This window comes from Aquarana catesbeiana, linkage group LG06 (assembly GCF_042186555.1).
Source record: "Aquarana catesbeiana isolate 2022-GZ linkage group LG06, ASM4218655v1, whole genome shotgun sequence".
In the NCBI taxonomy this organism is placed as follows: Eukaryota; Metazoa; Chordata; class Amphibia; order Anura; family Ranidae; genus Aquarana; species Aquarana catesbeiana.
In genome coordinates this window covers 175,214,694-175,236,078 of record NC_133329.1, presented here as the reverse complement: position 1 = coordinate 175,236,078, position 21,385 = coordinate 175,214,694, and the positions used below count along the sequence as shown (strand labels likewise).

Genomic DNA, 21,385 nt, shown 5'->3' with positions numbered 1-21,385 from the left:
CCATTCCACAAGCGTGTGCAATTTTGAAGGGTGACATGTTAGGTATCTATTTACTCGGCGTAACTTCATCTTTCACATTATGCAAAAAAATTGGGCTAACTTTACTGTTTTGTTTTTTTTAAAGCACAAAACTTTTTTTTCCCCAAAAAAACGCATTCTAAAAATTGCTGCGCAAATACCGTGCGAGATAAAAAGTTGCAACGACCGCCATTGTATTTTCTAGGGTCTTTGCTAAAAAAAAAACAAAAAAAAACGTATATAATGTTTTGGGGTTCTATGTAATTTTCTAGCAAATAAATGATGATTTTTACATGTAGGAGAGAAATGTCAGAATTTGCCTGGGTGCTCCAGAACGCCTGAAGGTGCTCCCTGCATGTTGGGCCTCTGTATGTGGCCACGCTGTGTAAAAGTCTCACATATGTGGTATCGCCGTACTCGGGAGTAATAGCAGAATGTGTTTTGGGGTGTAATTTGTGGTATGCATATGCGGTGTGTGAGAAATAACCTGCTAACATGACAATTTTATGGAAAAAAAAACACCTTGATTTTGCAAAGAATAGTGGGAAAAAAATGACAACTTCAAAAAATTTACCATGCATCTAAATACCCTGGATTGTCTTCTTTCCAAAAAGGGGTCATTTGGTGGGGTATTTGTACTTTTCTTGCATGTTAGGGTCTCAAGAAATTAGATAGGCCGTTAGTACTTCAGGTGTGATCAATTTTCAGATATTGGCACCATAGCTTGTGGACGCTAACTTTCACAAAGATCAAATAATATACACCAATTTGTACTTATTTTTACCAAAGATATGTAGCAGTATAAATTTTGGCCAAAATTTATGAAGAAGAATTACTAATTTGCTAAATTTTATAAAAGAAAAATTCATTTTTTTACCAAATTTTCAGTTTTTTCTTTTATAGCACAAAAAATAAAAAACCCAGCGGTGATTAAATACCACCAAAAGAAAGCTCTATTTGTGTGAAAAAAGGACAAACATTTCATATAGGTACAGTGTTGCATTACTGAGTAATTGTCATTCAAAATGTGAGAGAACTGAAAGCTGAAAATTGGTCTGGTTATTAAGGGTGTTTAAGTGCCCAGCGGTCAAGTGGTTAATAATGCTTAAAGTGAAATAATAAAAGTAAAATATTCCTTTAAATTTCGTACCTGGGGGGTGTCTATAGTATGCCTGTAAAGTGGCGCATTTTTCCTGTCTTAGTAACAGTCCCTGCACAAAGAGTCATTGAAAAAAACGGCACGGGATCTCCCAAGTCCATTACCAGGCCCTTTGGGTCTGGTATGAATATTAAGGGGAACCTCAAACCAAAATATAAAAAAAAAAAAAAAAAAAAAAATATTGCGTGGGGGGTGCCCCCAAATTACATACCAGGCCCTTCCGTCTGGTATGGATTTTAAGGGGAAACCTGCGCCAATTTTTTTTTTTTTTTTTTAAATGGCATAGGGGTCCCCTTCAAAACCATACCAGACCCTTATCCGAGCAGGCAACCTGGCAGGCCGCAGGAAAAAGAGGGGGGGGACGAGAGTGCGCCCCCCCCTCCTGAACCGTACCAGGCCACATGCCCTCAACATGGGGAGGGTGCTTTGGGGTAGTCTCCCCCCCCCCGTTTGAAATGTTAACGGGTACATCGTACCCATACCATTTCACACAAAAAAAAAAAATTTAAGTCAAAATTTAAAAAAACAAAATGACACACTTTGGGACAAGTCCTTTATAAAAAAATTTTAAAAATGTCCCACGAAGTCCATCCATCTTCTCTCGCTCCGATGACGGACCGAAAAAAAATAACAAATTGGGAGGCACCCGCCGTATGACGTGTCCTCGCAGGTGACAGTTCTTTTATAACTGAGGGCAGGGCCACACGGTGACTTACCCGGGTGACCCGCCCTCCTGTGATGCATGGAGACTTCCCAATGGCTTCCCCGTGGCGTCAGAGGTGTTGGGGCCACACGTTTACGTAACCAGGTAGCTCCGGCCCCCTCCGTCTGCGGAGAGAGAGAAGAAGATGAATGGACTTTATGGGACATTTAAATTTTTTGAATTTTAATAAAGCACTAGTCCCAAAGCGTGTCTTGTGGGTTTTTTAAAATTTTGACACTTTTTTGTGAAATAGTACGGGTACAATGTACCCGTTACCATTTCAAACGGGGGGGGGCAGGATCTGGGGGTCCCCTTGTTAAAGGGGGCTTCCAGATTCCGATAAGCGCCCCGCCCACAGAAACCCACAACCACTGGGCAAGGGTTGTGGGGATGAGACCCTTTGTGCCCATTAATATGGGAACAAGGTGCTTTGGGAGGCTACCCTAGAGCACCCTACCCATGTTGAGGGTATGTGGCCTGGTACGGTTCAGGAGAGGGGGTGGGGGGCGCTCTCTCATCTCATCCCACCCTCTTTTCCTGCGGCCTGCCAGGTTGCATGCTCGGATAAGGGTCTGGTATATATTTTGAGGGGGACCCCTACGCCATTTAAAAAAAAAATAAATTGGCGTAGTGTTCCCCTTAATATCCATACCAGACCTGAAGGGCCTGGTATGGAATTTGGGGGGTCCCCCACACAATCTTTTTTTAATTTTGGTTCGGAGTTTCCCTTAATATTCATACCAGACCCAAAGGGCCTGGTAATGGACTGGGGGGGGGATCCCATGCCTTTTTTTCAATGACTTATCTGTATTGCCGAGACCCGACAATTCATTATAGCCGCTAGTACTTTTAAATGACTTTTTTCCTTTAGAAATGTCATTTTGTGCAGGGACTGTTCTAAACACGGAAAAAATGCGCCACTTTACAGGCATGCTATAGATCGGGATCCCTTTTCTGCACTTAAAAAATATTCAGATCTCCAAAATTGGCGATTCTGAACACTTTTTTTTTAAATCGGCGCAATTGGCAGCCGAGTAAATCAGAAGGCACGTTGGGGGCCTCCCTTTAGGATAACAGCTGAGCGGCTTTTAGCCACATCTGTTATAACTAAATAGCCAACCGCCCGCCCTAAAAAAAGGTACCGGAGTGATGCCTGCTACAGGCATCATCTGGGTATAACCCCTTCTAGCCATTAATGCAAATTTGCATACTGTCGGCGTGAAGGGGTTAAACAGAGAATTTCTCTCGTTTCAGTTCATAGCAGTCCTCACAGAAAAAAACATCTCCTCTGACACCCTGTTTAAGAAGCCAAGAACATTTGTTCCCAGAACAGGAGGAGATATCTTTTTTTTCCTATGAGAACTGCTGAGATCTAACAAGGGGTAGAAGGGGGAGGGCTACCTGTGAACCTATGAAATATTGTGAGATTACAGTGCAGCCTAGCTTAAAAAGTGAAACCAAAAAAGTTAAAATTGTAAAAGGCAGGCGTTTTATTTTTTCATCTTCTATGCTTTAAATAAAAAGCCTTCTGTGTGCAGCAGCCCCCTAATACTTACGGTAAAATGAGAAATAAACAAACGGCCCATCGACAAGTGCATAATACTCAAAAATAGCTTTATTAGAAAGAGAATACTACTCACAAACAAGCACTTGTAAACAGCATATCAGATGTAGAGCAGCTTAACATGCATTGTGTCACATAACAGATGAACATCCCACAAAAGGACTGGCTGATGAGTTTCAAGGTAGCACCTCTTCCTCAGAGCCAACTGAGCTGTAGCTCAACCTTTGCCTAAATAACCAGGAATGATATGGTAGGGATGGGGTCAGACACTTCCCCCACCTCAATAGGCATGGGCTCAAATGAAAGCAGTGTGCCCAGCGTTGCTATGCAACCTATTTGCATGGCCAGTCTCCCTCGTCCCAAAACACACATATATGCAATATAATAATAATCCAAACATCACTGCCTAGTGCACAATATGTACATTCTTACCCAAGAATATGGAAGGAGAGGTGTGGAGCGCCCACAGAGGAGGCCTATATTGTATTGCCAGATGCCTCATACCTGAGGTCGCTCTCTATCCAGCGACATTCCAGGAGTGTCTCAGCTGCCCGGGAGTGTCTCGGCTGCCCGGGAGTGTCCTACCCCCCCCCCCCCCCCCCAGGCTGAGACAGCAATGCGCTGCCATTGGCTTCCACTGCTATCAGTCAGCCAATGAGGAGAGAAAAAAAAAAGGGGTGGGGCCGAACTACACCTCTGTGTCTGAATGGACACAGGGAGCTGTGGTTTGGCTACCTCAATAGCAAGCTGCTTGCTTAAGGGCACTCAAAAGGAGGGAGGAGCCAGGAGCACAGAAGAGGGACCCTAGAAGAGGAGGATATGGACTGCTCTGTGCAAGCGAATTACACAGAGCAGGTATTACAGTTTTTTTTTTTTTGTTAAAAATAACACATGAGATTTCACAATTACTTTAAGACCAAGTAGTTCCATGAAAATAATAAGCACTGGCGCTTTTTAACTTTTAACTCACACTGACACATTCTTTAAATGTGTATTTAGGTAATGTTTTTAACCACTTGCCGACCACGCTATAGCCGAATGACTGCGGGACCTGGCGCATCACAGATCGGGGTAAAAGGCCAAAATCACAGCAGCCCTTTGCGTGATCACTCTGTCCAATGACAGTTCAGCTCATGCTGCTGCAGTGTTTCGCTCTCCTCACAGTATCTGTGTGAGGAGAGAGAAACACTGCAGCAGCGCGAGCTGGCTTGATCCTGTGTGCCCCTCAGTGCCACTACAGTGCACATCAGGGGCCATCAGTGAGTGTTCATCAATGCCCTACAGTGCCCTATAAGTGCTCATCGGTGCCCAATTGTGCACATCAATGGATTCTCATTAACGCCCGTCAGTGCAGTAAAAATTGCGTTACAATTTTCATTCCACATTTTATCAAAAAAAAAAAAATTACATGTTCAAAAAGACTCATTATGCCACATAGAATATACATTGGGGTGTTTGCTTTTCAAAATGGGGTAATTTCCATCGTCCTGGTATGAATTTGGAAGAAAGGATAACTGGAAAGACTTTATAGGCACCACTGAATAAAATGTATGTTTTTTTTTTTGAAACATATAATAGAAAATCACAGGTCAAACACGAGAAAAAAAAAAAAAACAGTCGTTGAAAATATGACTACAAAAACGCTGCCTAAATTAGGGAAGCACAACTGACACCCCCAATAGTTGCATCACAGCTACATAAAGGATATTTACAGGAAGCTCGAAATGTTTCATGGGGAACCGCTTCTTCGGGAGCACATGGGGGGGTGCTCAATGCTCCTGCTGTCTGGCTTGTGGGGTGTTACCACACACACCTTAGAGTGTGTTTATATACAACCTTAAAAGCGGAAACTACCAGTGGGCAGTTGTCTATAAGCCGATGGACATTACCATATAGCACCGAAAAGCAACCCGATATATATGGTCGACTTAACTGTGATAGTATCTATGCTGCACTGATGTGCATCTCGGATACTGTTTGGAGGTTCCACTTATACCCCTACTGATTATTCACATAAGAGTTCTGTACAACTATATTTTCAATGCTGTGGGAGAGCTCAGCTGTCTTGGTTTGAGCATATATAACAGTGTCAGAAATTATATACAAGGTCCCGCAGAAGCAGTTCACCGCGAAACATATTGAGCTTCCTGTAAAATATTACCCTGTATTTTACCCATGATGCAAAACACACATTTGTTTAGGGCTGCAACTAACGATTATTTTCATAATCTATTAGTTGGCCGATTAATCGGATAATAACCTTAAAAAAAAAAAAAAAGTGCAGTGTATAATTTGGTTAATACGTAAAGTTTAAAAAAAAGGCAATTTATTCATAGATATCTCTATGCAGTGGTTAATATAAATAACCAACTATATATGGTTAGGGAGCAAAATCTCTAATCCACTGAGAACAGACAGAAGAGATATACTGTATATACTATTCTGTTTTTCAGAAAGAACTGTAATATATGTATGACGGACTCCCTTGTCATAGGAAGGTAATAAAAGCTACCCTGTGCTTGCTGTCACTTATGCCAGCCATACAAAAAACAATGTCTTCCTTCAAAAAAAAACTCATTCATTTTAAGAACGTTTGTTCGATTTTCTAATCGTTAGTGGGGTCAAATTGATGTTTGAATTTTCACATCCCTGTTGGTGAAAACTAAGGAGCAGAATAGAAAACTTCTTGGTCAAAGGAATTTTCATACAGTGTACAGTATAGTATAGAACGCCCCTATAGCAAGGTAAAAAAAAAAAATTCTGCCTTTAGAACCACTCACTTCCTGCCCAGGACTGTCCCATGAGGCATTGCTCCTCACACATTCACAAGTCGTCAAGCACTTACTGACATGTATGGATGGTGTACTGAGCTGTATGTGTTGTATTGCTGTATTAAGAAATGGCACCCAAAAGTGCACTGTGTATTTTGACACTGCATATTTTGACATCATTTCGGTACAATTTAGATTTGCGGACAGAATTGCACAATTCTGCTTTGCTCAGAGGTCCTCCTTCCAGACCCCCCCAAGAGAGGCTAGCAACGGGTTGTTTCCTCAAACCGCTCACTCATCCAGCAGTAACTTTGAGCCTCATGGCTCCCTTACCGACACCTCTAATGTTCCGGATCGAGGGACAACACACACCTTATTTTTTTACATTATGGAAATGGTTACACACATTTGGGCTTTTGTCCAACAGATTACCCATGAAATTGAGAATTTGGACTTACAACAAAGCCATATACATAACTTACCTTTGAGACATCGGAAAGCCCTTCGAGAATTGCAATGCCATGCTGGTCTAGTTATTAAGCCTGCGGATAAGGGCGGCAACGTCGTTGTCATGGACGTCCCCGCATATGAAGCTATGTGTCGGGAGGTCCTTGGCAACGCACGTTGGTACCGCCCTATTTCCAAAACACTAATAACCAACTTTAACAATGAATATTACAGTTTAATTTTTGAGGCATATCAATCAGGTGTCATTGATTCCAGTACATGGAACTACCTTAATGTGAAGGATCCCAAAATTCCTACCTTTTATTCAATGCCCAAAGTGCATAAATCAGTGACAAAACCACCCGGACGACCTATTGTCTCGGGATGCCAAAGTTTAACAGAGAATGCTAGTGCATTGGTTGACAAATATCTAATACCTCACGTAACTGCTCTATTTTCCTATGTGCAGGACACTATCGATCTGCTACGTCACATCGATGGAAAACAGGTCCCTCCCAATACCTGGCTGGTGGCCTTAGATGTGGAATGTTTATATAATTCAATTCCACACACTAAAGGTATTAAAGTAACTCGCGCCCATCTTCAGGAACAAGGATCATCCTTTGATAGCTACAGCCGGTTTGTTCTTCGGCTGCTTGAGTTCATCTTGACTAGAAATGTCTTCATGTTTGGATCCTCCCACTTGCTCCAGGTACAGGGGGTGGCTAAGGGGACCAAGTGTGCCCCCTCTTATGCCAACCTGTACCTGGGGGGGTGGGAGAGGGATTTATTTTCCCAAGAATCCATGTCAGAATTGCTTTCACATATTGTAGCCTGGTACAGGTACATTGATGATGTTTTCATTCTATGGTCGGGCGATCGAGATGAACTCTCTCGGCTGATGGATTTACTGGCTGTTAACACGTTCAACCTAAGTTTTACAATGGAATGTAGTCAATCTAAGATAAATTTTCTGGATTTACAAATACATTTAGGCAAGGACGGTACTTTACATTCATCGTTATATCGTAAGCCCTCGTCGGGCAACACGATTCTACATGCTGCTAGTGCACACCCTCAGCCATTACTAGATAGCATACCTTAGAGCCAATTTTTAAGGCTTAGAAGGAACTGTACTCAGGATTCTGATTTTCATCTGGCAGCTGGTGACCTGTATGAGAGACTTAGTCTGCGGGGATACAGTCGTTCCCTGCTGAAGAGGTCTTTCAACAGAGTCATTAAGCGAAACAGACATGACCTCATTCACTCTATCAAATCTCGGAAAGTTAATTCTTCTGTTAAGATCATTACTCAATTTTCCAAGCAACATGGTCAGATGAGAGGGATTTTTCAAAAATATTGGCCACTTCTGATGGCCGACAGTACTATCAAAAAATTTCTTAAACCATACCCTGAAATTACCTACAGACGGGCTCCATCTATGAGAGATTTATTCGTTCATAGTCACCATGAGATACGAGGCCCTTTGGACCACTCTAACGTTGGTACCTTTTCGTGTGGCACTTGCGATTTCTGTCCTTTCATTCATAATTCCAGGAACACCCCTCTCCCAAACGGGAGGATTCACCGTTTGAGACAGAGTTACTTGTAAGACAATTGGTGTTGTGTACTTAGCCCTATGCCAGTGTGGTTGCTTTTACGTAGGGAAAACTAAGCGTCCATTTCTTAAACGCATCAAGGACCATATTGCACCTCTATATAAACATTTGACCACCACTGCTTTGAATAGGCATATTGCAACTGAACATAACTATGACCCTTATGTTGTCAAATTTGCTGCGCTTGAGCATATTCCTCCTCATGCTCGGGGAGGCAATATTGATAACTCTTTGCTTCAGATGGAGACTAGATGGATATATTTATTGGACGCTGTAAAACATCCTGGCTTAAACGAATATATCAGTTTTTAATCCTTTCTCTAGAATGGTGTATTTTTTTGTCCCTATTGATTATTCTAGCTTTTTGCTGTTCAATCGGTCCATCCATCGATTGTCTCCTTATCGGTTGACCGATCTCTTGGTCAGTTGGGTCCCCATTGTCGGGTGATCTAATTTGTCCTTATCTCCTGCCCTCATCCTGTACCCACTGCTGGGTTGTTCTCTTATATTTTGTTCAATGATAGATGTTGTATTGTTTATTAATTTGTGTTTCTCCTATTCTATGTTATATAAAAAAATAACATTTATTTATTTTTTACCTTTTTTTGTATATTTTCCGTTTGTATCTATTGGAATGTACTGTTATTTTGACGTAATAATAAATTGCTGGCTATGATTATTACTATTTGTATAGAGTTATATGAAGCTAGAGATATTAAATCTATTGTTGAATCATTATATTGGCTTAATCAGTGTATCCCTGGTATTTAAGTCCGCATTTCCATTGTTATAGGCGTCCTGTCAGGGATATCGCATTTCGGTCACTGTAGGGATAACACACTATCCACTGTGGAGGCTGTCCTGCCTGTGTCCTGGCATTCTTGTCTTGTCTCCTGCGTGGATCCCGTACACTCGGCTGTTCTGCCCCCATCCCGCTAGGGAATCTGTTCCACTACTGCCTTTGGCTGCATGGACGCCCAAGGGCTGACTTTATCGTCAGCCCGCCCCTTCGGCCGGGACCATCGCTGGAATTCCATCGCCAATCCCATCGCCTCCTCCCCTCTCTCCATGGTTGGTTGGGAGATTTCCATCTCTCCTCCCCCCTTCCTTGGTAAGCTCCGATGCCCTTATTTACATCCACACAGATCGTGTCGCTGGCAAGTATGGCCATGTGACGCGATCGACGCTTGGCCTTCTGGGTAGTGTAGGCATATTGATTTGGCTACTGCGCATGCGCCCCGTCCGTTTTTTCGTCCGCTCCTGATTGGCTGATTGTTTTATGCTGATCAGGTGGGGGTTTTAAAAAGGCAGCCACACTTCAGCAATTTATATCTACCTGCTGTGGGATAGCTGTGAGGATCTGGTGATATTTGTTAAAAGTAATAACTTTACACCCCCTTCTTTCTTAGTTGGCGCCTATGCTTTTTATCTTTACCTTTGCTGTTATATGCAGTTATGCCAGCCGGTTTCCATGCTGACAATATCTCCATCTGTATTGATTTTTAGATCATCTAACTTAGCTGGGGTTACCTGGTGGACATGCTGGGGAGGTTTCAATGCTTAGCCTATACATTGGCTGAACCTCATACTTAGGGCGCACTTTTGTTTCCAGCTATATGCACCTTTTTTGGTAAGCATTTTCAGTTTATTAAATATCTAATACGCCCCCCCAATTCGCTACAAGTATTCACCATTGATCCATTTAACTTATATGAAGTCCTGGTCACCCCACCAACATCACTATTTTGTTATGTTTATTCTTTCCAGCCTTCTTGGATTATACTCAAATCTTGTGATTTTTGTATTTAATCACTGTGCTGTGAATTTCTTCTGCGCACCGAGTGCTCTTTCTGCATATAATCAGGGTATGTAATTGAGGCTGAGTTCCCCTTATAAAATAATCAATATCTGAATATTTATATGCTAATTTTTATCTTTTAGGCGCCTTCTAATTCCCCTGTAGGCAATTACTGGGCAGGGTGTGACTACCATTCTCAGTGCTTTGGTGGCGTCCCTCTTGCGTCCTGGAATCTCCGCATGGTATGCTCTGGGTGTGGGGGCAGGGGGGCCAGGGACATGGTTGGACAGTACTCTTGACGGCTTTGCAATATGGCAGTTCGCCTTAACGGTGTAAGATAATGTGGATTTAATGATATATCTTTTTCTCTTGTTTCAGTGTTTTTACGTTTTGTGTGTATCTACATATTCCCCTGATGAAGCCAATGGTTTGGCGAAACTAGTTGGGAACAAGTGACCAACGATCACCTTTCAACATCATTTGTGACGGTCATTACCTTGATTTGTACTTGTGTCCTTATGCTCTTGAAAACTTTCTACATATGTATATCTAATGTACATTTTTAGCTCTTTTTGATACAATTGAAATAAAAAAGAAGTTTTTACAAAACGAAATTGTTCTATTTCATTGTTGGCACCGTAATAATCCCATCCTCCCCCTTTTCTTATTGAAATGTTCCTAGCAGGGATGAGGTGCCGTATCTATTAGGACATACCACCTATTACCTATTTGGTTACACACAATTATTCCCATGTAAGCAAAATTAACGAAGACAGACATGTTGGGAATCCAACCTAGGTGAGTGAGCATAGCCACTTAGGACAGAAGGGTGTCTGCAGGGGTTACCAGGGAATGGGAAACATGAAAAAGAAAAAAAATAGGAGGTAGTTCATCTCAGTACTAGAAAGCTGCAATATGCTGGTTTAAAAGAACAAAAGGTAACTTTTGCCACAAACCGCTTAAATGTACTCGCAGGTCATTTCTTTGTAACATTCCAATTACATGTAATGTACGTTTTTTTGCCATTTGCTAAGATTCCTCACCCAGCTGAATGGCAAGGTTTGCAAACATTAGCCAGGTTTTCCAGCAGCCTCTCTCAAGCCTCATCTTGGACGGCATGCAGAAGAAAGATGAACAAGTAGCTCTGAGGATGCAGATCCCATGGAATAAGGCCAGCCATAGATGGTTTTAACCGTGTATGGGCTGGCTGAATGTATCAACTTGGGTACAACCAGCCTGCCCTATTTTCTGTGCAATTATCGCTAATGGCTGCTATAGCCACTAGCAAAGATCACAGTCAATGACAATGTCTCGGCAGGAGGAACTCCCCCTGCCAGCACCATGTTGATGGGGGAATTGTGCCAACTTCTTTCCTGCACCCCTTGGTTGCAGGAAAGAAAGTCGCACAATCTATGGGCTGCCCAACTCTTCACTTTCCCTAGAACACCATCTCACCCTCAAATCCCATGCCAAACATTTGGGATGCCTGATATTTCACATACTGCTCCAGGCGAGATAAGGCTTCACCCTACATAATCACATCTCAGATGTTGACAACACTTTGAGTCTCCACTGAACCAAACAATTGTACCAGCAACAAACACCACACTCCTGATCGCTAGCTCCCTTGTCACCTCCTCCCATGCTTGCCTCCAGGATTTCACCCAAGCCTCTCCCATCCTATGGACCTCCCAACCCTTATCTGTTCAACTTTCTTGTACTCTGTCCACTTTTAGACGATCCCTGAAAACTTCCTTCTCTTCAGAGAGGCATATCTTGCCCCTGCCCAACAACTGTCCTTTTATTTTCTTCATTAGCTCATCCCCCTCCATCTCCCTCTTAGACTAAGCTCTAAAAAAAAGCCGGGCCCTCTGATTCTTCCTGTATTGAATTGTATTTCAACTGTACTGTAACCTCATTTTGTAAAGCGCTGCACAAACTGCTGGCACTATATTATAATTAAAATAAATACTAATACTACTTGAGGCTACAAACATACGCATAACAGTCATTCTATTTCTTGCCATCAAACAATTCTGTAATGTCACTACTGCAGACTAAGATAAGGCTTACACAGAAAGTTAATACAAGTCATAGTAACAAGTAAGAAGGTAACAACTAAACACTTAGGGCCAGTTCACACCAGATGCAGTTCCAAGTGTTTTTTTTTTCTGCACTAAAAATGCATGCACGGTGTTTTCCATGTATTCCAATGGCTCTAGTTCACACCATGCAGTCAGTTTCCGGTCAGTTTTTGCACCAGAAACTGACTGCATGGTGTGAACTAGAGCCATTGCAATACATGGAAAACACTGTGCATGCATTTTGTGCAGAAAAAGCACACGGAACTGAATCTGGTGTGAACTGGCCCTCAGACACACCAACTGCCAATTTTTAAAGCATCTGTACCTGAATTTTCTATTGGAGCAATGCTGTCTGCAGACTGGTTCATGGTACTCCAGTTCTTCAAAGACCACAGGACTGCAGTTGGAGGATGAGCCATCATGTGACTGAGAAGACCCCAAAGGACTTTGTCGTGCCTGAAAACTCGGTAGCAGACAGACCAGTCTTCCACTCCCCTGGTCACGGATAGCAACGGTGTCTGTTAATCTGTATAGGTCTGACACAACCAGCTTGTTTCCAAACCTAGAAAAAAGGTGAAATGCTTAGCTAGCATAGGTTGGAAGGGGGGGGGGGGATTTCAGTACAGTACAAGATTGTAGTTGTAGACCATGAGTTTCTAGGCAGGCTACCTTCAGGTGATTGAGACTAATAGCGTTATTATAGAACACCTTTGGGATGAATTAGAGCAGAGACTGCGAGCCAGGCCCTCTCGCCCACATCAGTGTCTGACCTCACAAATGCACTTCTGGAAGAATGATCAAACATTCCCATAGACACACTCCTAAACCTTGTGGACAGCCTTTCCAGAAGAGTTGAAGCTGTTATAGTTGCAAAGCATGGGTCAACTCAATTTTGAACCCTACGGACTAAGACTGGGATGCCATTAAATTAAGTGTGCGTGTATATATATATTATATGCAGTCGTCCCAATACTTTTGTTAACAGTACATCTCTGAATGGCTCAGATTAGGGAGCTGGGTCTCTAGCGTGCCAAGAGTAATAGGTTCAGATCCCAAGTGACACAGGGGTTATGCACAACTCCCTGAAGAATAGGTCTTAAGGACTGAAGCAAAAAGGATTCTGTAAAGTTAGGTAATACGGCAGAAACCTTTCCTTTGAGGGAACTTCAGGCCAAAAATCGTATATATAGTTTAATATATATATATATATATATATATATATATATATATATATATATATATATATATATATATATATATATATATATATATATATATATATATATATATATATATATATATATATATATATATATATATATATATATATATATTACACACTTCCTGGAACTCAAGAGAACGGTCCTTACACCAGGCAAAATAGGCCTTCCATGTGCAATGGTAGATCTTGCAGGAGGTAGATTTTCTTGCACTGAGCAACATGGGCATGACTGAATAAAATACACCTCTACCCTTTTAGTGAATGTCATTTATTGTGGTTGTAAGTGTATTATAATGTAGTGTATTTGTGCACTGTCACAGTACAAGGTGGATTGTAGCACAATACAAGTATTTCGCATTTGTATAAAAATAAAAGATTTTTTCTACCCTTCAAGGCCTGGGTTTCAGCAGCCATGCTGTTAAAGCCAGTGACTGAGAAGTAGGATCGAATAGTGGGCCTTGTATAAGTAAATCTGACATCTTTGAAAGAGGCCAAAGCTCTTCCAGTAGGAGTCTGAGGATGTCTGAATCACATCCTTCTCAGCCAACTATTTTCTCCTTGCGCAGTAGTTGAGGGAAAATCTTTACCAGAGGAAAGGCATACCTTAGCTTGGAGAGTCCAAGTTAACACCAGGGCGTCTACTGTGAAGACCAAAGGATTTTTTTGTCCAGGCTACAAATCTGCAGTTTGTTGAATCTGAAGGCAAGGATGTCCACACATCTGGGTCCCCTCCCTAGCGACAGTTTTTGGAAGATTTCAGGGTGCAGAGACCACTCCCCTGGTCTATTGCTTAGGAAGTCTACCTGCTATTTATCCACACCAGGGATGCAGATTGTGCTGGAATGTAAATTTTCATCCAGGAGGGAATTTAGTTTCTCTCAGGGCATACATATGTCCCTCCGCACTGTCTTTGTATACTTAAAATGATGCGATGGACTGAATAAAGGAGTTCTGCTTTTTCATGATTGATAGAAAAGTTTGAAATGTTTATTGAGTGACTATTAGAAAAACTATTAGAAAAACAATAACCCTGAGACTGATTTTTAAGAGGACTTCTGAGCACGTTGTATTAACTTGCTGTATCGTTTGCTTTAACTAACTCCATAGCAAGTTATAGGATGATTAGGCTCAACCATATATGATAGAACAAAACTGTACAGGAAACGCTAATTAGCCAAATAAAGTACCATTTTGTACCAGGCACGCTATCTGGGTTTCCTCAGCCAATAGAAGCGTTATAGCTATATTATTGTAGATATTAGGAGGGGGGGGGGGATGTACATCTCTGGGTGATTCTTACTGCATCTTTTGGCTTGTAAGCATCATCCTTTTGTGTGACACATCTGAAATAACTTGTCTTCTTTTCAATACATCTGGAGTTTGACTGATCACAGGAGAAGAATAATCCTAACATTTTTGGTCTTTCGAGCCGGAACCAACTAGTGCATTTCGGGTCGGATGGTCCTGACAAAAACTTCAGCGAGTATTGGACGTCAAAGCTCACTGAGGATTGAGTCCCCCCACTCAATGTTAGTGGTGAAATAAGGGCGGGGGCCTGAGACCCAGATCCACTGTCTGGTTTCGAATGTACGTGATCCAGTCCTCCTGGTGTTTGGGATGTAAGATAATTTAAATTATTCTTAATTCTAAGAATCTCTTCTTCTCTGCTTGATTCTGGTTTAATGTGTTTTAATTGCCAAAATTGGGATTGATCGTATAATATCTTGATAATCCGGTGTTCGTGGACACAGGCATTTGGGGATGTTGTCTAAGGTAAAAAAAAAAAAAATACGCCACCCGCTGTCCGGACAAAAAAAAAAAGATTTGAGGTATACCAAACGTCAGAGATTGATTGCCTGACGTCGTCGGAGTTCGATTGCCAGATGATTTAAGCGCCATTTAGTGAAGTGATCTAGAAAGATCGCAATGCTAACTTTCTTCTGTGTGTTTAGTTTCTCCTGTCTCATGTTTAACCTTATTGAAAAACAACAGTACGGCAGAGACAAGTTTTTGTTATTTTTTTGATTCTCCCTATAGTGTGGGGAGTGCTGATATTTTTACTCTTCTTGTATTCCTATTGTTACCGTGGGCCGAGGGTCACTATCCCAGTGTTTTATAGCAGTGTTTCTCAACTCCAGTCCTCAAGGCGCCCCAACAGGTCAAGTTTTCAGGATTTCCCTCAGATGAAACAGCTGTGGTAATTACTAAGGCAGTGAAACTGATCAAATCACCTGTGCAAAATAATGGAAAGCCTGAAAACATGACCTGTTGGGGCGCCTTGAGGACTGGAGTTGAGAAACACTGTTTTATAGGTTAATGAGACCCGACTGGCACTGATAATGGGGAATAGTCTCTGTAAAAGAATGTTTTGTGCCTGCTTATGAGTCCGCTGCATTCCTAACGTGCCAAGTGGGAGGGGAAGTTTGGATGCAATAGTAAACTGTAAAAAAGTGTTAGGATTTGGTGGAAAAACTTAAATTGTTAGGACCCAAAGATCAAAAAAGGTATTGGTTGACAATAGGAGTTTAAATAACCAGCAAAAAATCATTCTTCACATCTCATGTTCTGTGTGCCTGTAAAACTGGCAGTTAGACACTGGACTCACTCCCCCCCCCCCCCCCACCTCCCCTAGTTTTGTAGCCTGCTTGCCTATCAGTGACAGATTGGGAGCTGGCGGAGAAGCAGGAAACTTTGCAAAAGCTTAAAGAGATACTTGGTTGAATTGTCTTATGGCTTCGCTCTGTAAGGCAGCAAGCACCTTGCTAGCCGATGTATTAAGCAGATAAATATATAAAATACCAGGTGGCATTGCACTATAGGGCCCATGGGGATTGGACCGGAGCCGGCGTCTTGTATTACTGCACCGTCTGAGGTACCACTTGACAACATTGTCTGGGAGACTCTGCTACATCTGGGCCGCCTGCTCGGGGACAATCCTCGGCCGGACTCATAGGAAAAAAACAGTTGGAGCTGCAACTTCAAATAAAGGTGATCCAATAGTCATATCACTGATGGGTCTAGCAAAAGAGAATTAGACCAGACACAAGTGTTACCTAAATGTTTAACAAATAATTTGAGAAGCAGAAAAATAGCTAAGTATAGTTGAGTGGGAAAGAAAAAAAAAAAAAGTGCAAGAAATCATCACGGGGAGGCAAAAGCCTGCAGTTTTCCTCAGCCCCTCCCCTCATGTGAATCTCCTGTAAGGAGGGAGTGAATTGCTCCTCCATTTCAAATTACTGTGTGAGAGATTGTGTCCGTAAAAAAAGTTAACACTTGATCAGCTATAACAATACAGAAGGATTATATTGTAAATATTGAAACTGAGGGAAAAAGTTTTAATGGTTTTAAAGAAGTAGATAGGAAACATTAAAGTGAATTGCAAAGAAAGTTAACAGAATGTTGTAGAATTATCAAGTGGCTTGATGAATGTGAGAAAAGAAAAGGCTGAGAATGTTTTGATTACTTTAAATATATCCAGTCCAGAGACAGTATGTGACCAAGTGCTAATTTTACTGCCATAAGGAAATAAGGATTTGAATGGGCTTTGCTAAACTAAGTGTGCAGTAGTATTTATAGCCCAAAAATCCAAAAATAATGGTCAAGAAGCTGGTTTCTCAGAAACAAGAAAATGCAGATTGCCTGACAGACTAGCAGAAGAGGGATGGATGATGATGGATGACTAGTAGAGCAGCATTAACCCTTTGAGCACAGAGGTTAATTTGTGAATCTGTGAAAATATTAGGATTTTCGGTGGGAAAGAAAGTCCAAATAAAAGTCTTAAAGTAAATATTTATTGGATATGTTACCTTTAGAATTCCCAGACTTTCAGTTAAAAGGCCAAGTTCTGAAACAGAATATGTGTTTGGGTAAAAAAAAAAAAAAAAATTCTGTTTTGGGACCCTGTTGATTCAACTTGGGACCAGAGAATAAGGGGAACAATACAAAAGGGGGTTCAAGTTTTCTTAAAATTCTGCTAAAATATTGGGGTCTGAGAAAAAATACACATACACATACATATATACTCACTCATATATATATAAGTCATTTTGCAAGTCGCCGCTAAAGTCGTGTGCAGGTCACCTCGGTGAGGGGACCTGCAAGTCGTGCCACCCCTGTGTGAACCGACACTTACAACTCACAGTGCACGTCAGAGCAAATGAGATTCATGAGGTCAAAGGAACTGCCTGAAGAGCTCAGAAAAAGAATTGTGGCAAGGTTATTCTGCTGCACTTAAGGTTCCTTTTTTTGTACAAGGTTTCCTCTTAGGGGCGGGACTTTAAAGGCATGGACTGTGAGACATACAATATCATAAAAGTTATGTTTTATTAAATACTGTATAAAAAAACATATAAAGTTCAGACAGACATACATAAGAAAATCTGTGCAGAAAGGCTCTCGGGTGCTTAACTCCTTCCCGCCGACCGTACGCATATGTGCGTACTCGGCTTTCCGGGGTTATACCAGGATGACGCCCGCAGTTGCAGGCATCATCCCGGTACCGGGCGATCGGCTACCCGTATATAACAACCAATGCGGCTAAAAGCCGCTCGGCTGTTATACCGGAGGAGCGGGAGGGGACATTCCCCCCCCCCCCCCCCCCGCCGCCTCTCACCGCTCTTACCGGGCCTCCCGTGCGATCGGGAGGCCCGGCATCCAATCGGCTGCCTCCGGCGGCTGTGGGCGGGCTGGAACGAAGCTGTGGGCGGCTTCGTTCCAGCCTTCTCAATGTAAACGCGGAAACGTCGTCATGACGTCACTTCCCGTTTACTCGGCTGCTAATGGCGCCGAATGTAAAAAAATACACAGTATTCAGAATCACCGTTTTCGGTGATCTGAATACTTTGAAGTGCAGAGGAGGGATCGGGGGTCTTTTAGACCCCCGATCCCTCCATAAAGAGTACCTGTCACCACCTATTACTGTCACAAGGGATGTTTACATTCCTTGTGACAGCAATAAAAGTAAAAAAAAAAAAAAAATAAAAAAAACACAATTTTTTTTAAAACACAATTTCTAAGTCTAAAAACAAATAAAATAAATAAAAAAAAATAAATTTTAAAGCGCCCCCGTCCCCGCGAGCTCGCGCAGCGAAGAAATCGCATACGGAATTCGCGCCCGCATATGTAAGCGGTGTTCAAATCACACATGTGAGGTATCGCCTCGATCGTCAGAGCGAGAGCAATAATTCTAGCCCTAGACCTCCTCTGTAAATCTAACCTGGTAACCGTAAAAAAAATTTTAAGCGTCGCCTATGGAAATTCATAGCTACCATAGTTTGTCGCCATTCCACGAGTGCGTGCAATTATAAAGCGTGACATGTTTGGTATCTATTTACTTGGCGTAACATCATCTTTCACATTATACAAAAAAATTGGGGTAACTTTACTGTTTGGATTTTTTAAAATTCATGAAAGTGTCCCTTTTCCAAAAATTTGCGTTTAAAACACCGCTGCACAAATACGGTGTGATATAAAATATTGCAACAATCTCCATTTAATTCTCTAGATTCTCTGCTAAAAAAATATATATAATGTTTGGGGGTTCTAAGTAATTTTCTAGCAAAAAATATGGATTTTAACTTGTAAACACCAAATTTCAACAATAGGCTTAGTCATGAAAGGGATAATGTTCCAGAAGGGTCATAGAAACGTATGCACGCAAAGGTATGAACATGTAACAATAGAAATGCATACAATATTTCCTACGCGTTACGGAGAAAAAACTACTCCTTCAGGGATATTCTGATATGCATATGATTCCAAGTGCAGTAATCTAAAATAAAGAAAAAATTTTCAACAACCAATCATACTTCAGCAATGTTACTCCATCCATCCAATGGGGACAGATGGATCCAAACAAGAAACCTAGATATGTGTACTGCTTCATACTTCCATGTCCAGAACAAACAGCCGAGGACAACTGATGGAAAGGAGGTGACCGGAAAGTACAGATATTTCAAAACAAGAAGAGTTGAAAAAGGAAGCTTCCTGGTAGCTGGGGGGAGTGTGGACAACACAATTCCCTAGGTGCAGCCCGAGACCGCAACTGCAGATATACTCAAATATATTATAGTAATTCTAACTCACTAGGGCCAAGTATCCTCACATGTAGAGGCAGGCCCGGGGGTTAGAAAGAAAATTGGTCCATATTGATATAGGTTGGGACCCTACCAAAAGCCAAATGTCATAGTAAAAGACATATATTTATTAATATCTCTCTCTTTTACTATGACATTTGGCTTTTGGTAGGGTCCCAACCTATATCAATATGGACCAATGTTCTTTCTATTTTTTTTATTTTTTTTCAAATATATATTTTATTAGTTTTCAATAGAAAAGAGCAGAGCCCACAACATACCACAGTGGTATATAACAAAAGGGGGTCGCAGCCTCCCGACATTGCATTATAGTAGTACATGTAATACATCAAGGCATGTAGCATTATCATATCTTTAAATATATATATGGGTATCTTTGTTTCTCTGAGTACCAGTATGATATGAGAGTATAAATACCCTAGTCAGGAGGCAGCCACCAGAGAAGAGAAAAAAGAGATAGGAGAGAAAGTAATAGGGGGGGGAAGTAGTAAGAAGAAGAAACAGGAGGGGGGGGGGGTAAGAAAAAAGGGGGGGTATTAGGCGTTCAGATACGTGAATCCCTGTGTACGATGATTACTGTAGGTTGTTGATCAGTATGAAATGGTAGGGTTTTATAGTTCCTAAGGAGGGATTTACCCTCTTCTGAATACTTGAATATATTCCAATGAGTCCATGTTTTCCGATAGGTTTCCTGTCTATCTTGAGCTGTCATTACAAGTCTTCCATTTTATTTATGTCTTCTACTTTTCTCAACCACATTGCTGTGGTTGGTGGGGATTGCTGTTTCCACAACATGGGAATACAGGATTTGGCTGCATTTGTTATGTGTCTCAGTAGAGATTTCTTATAGGTTTTGATTGGTATGGAAGAAATGTGGAGTAGAAAAAATGCCGGGTCATTCGGGATTTGAAAGTCAGTGAATTTTTGGGAAATGGTACCAACTGCAGTCCAGAAAGTTGTCAACAAAGGACATGACCAAAACATGTGTAGAAGCGTTCCCTCTTCTCGGTGACAACGCCAGCAATACTTTGAAGTATCAGGAAAAATTATATGTAATCGACTTGGTGTTAGGTACCACCTTGTCAGGATCTTATAATTGGTCTCTTGGACTTTAGTGCATATTGAGGACTTAAGGGAGAGACTAATCATGTTTTGTTTCTGGACTGTTGTGAAAGTGCGTTGGAGGTCTGTTTCCCACTTCATAATGCATGGTAATCTGGGTGGCTGGGGTGGGGTGTTCAATAGGCTGTACATCTTGGATAGGGTCTGCGGCAATGGCTCTGTGTCTTTACAAAATTCTTCAAACGTGGTCAAAGGCCTGGTGTAACTTTGAGGGTTTGGGAAGGTCTGGAGAAAATGGTGAATTCGTGCTGCATCCCAAAACAGAAGTTTAAACGGACCTACTGGGTCCATTAATTCTGAGATGGAGGGCCATTTATTTTGTTGCACAAATTGTGACGCTAAAACACAATTGGATCTTCTCTCTGAAATGGTCTGAAATTGCGAAGAGGAGAGTCCAGGAGAGAACTTGGGGCTACCTAAAAATCGGGGTTAAAGGTGATGTTTTGGTAGTTAGAGATGTGTGTAAGGTAGCTTGAATGCACTGTCTTATAGTGTTTCCGATGATAGGATGGGATTTCAATTCTGCAGGGAGAGAGTCACTGCACCATATGGCAGATCGTAGAGGTATAATGGTTTGGTGTTGTTCTATTTGTGCCCACAACTTAGAGTCCCTGTGACGGCACTAATCAAGAACCCTACCTAGGTGAGTAGCTTGATTGTACTTCCTTACGTCTGGTAGCGCTAGGCCGCCATAATGTTTTGGTGTGAATAGTTGAGATCTTGGGATGCAAGGCTTTTTATGAGCCCAAACAAAAACGGGTGAAAAGGGCTTGTACTTGTTTG

General features: G+C 41.7%; 1 protein-coding gene across 11 annotated transcripts in view; it reads right to left on the bottom strand.

Moving 5' to 3' along the window:
- Positions 1–21,385, bottom strand: part of MARF1 (meiosis regulator and mRNA stability factor 1) — a 453,542-nt gene that overhangs the window by 265,905 nt on the left and 166,252 nt on the right. For all 11 annotated transcript variants that reach the window (XR_012235026.1, XR_012235025.1, XM_073591154.1 and 8 more), the window contains one exon: positions 12,489–12,725. Coding sequence is in view for 9 of the 11 variants with exons in the window: in XM_073591154.1 (XP_073447255.1) it covers positions 12,489–12,725 (237 nt within the window). In the remaining 2 variants the exon portion in view is untranslated. The remainder of the gene's footprint in view (positions 1–12,488; positions 12,726–21,385) is intronic.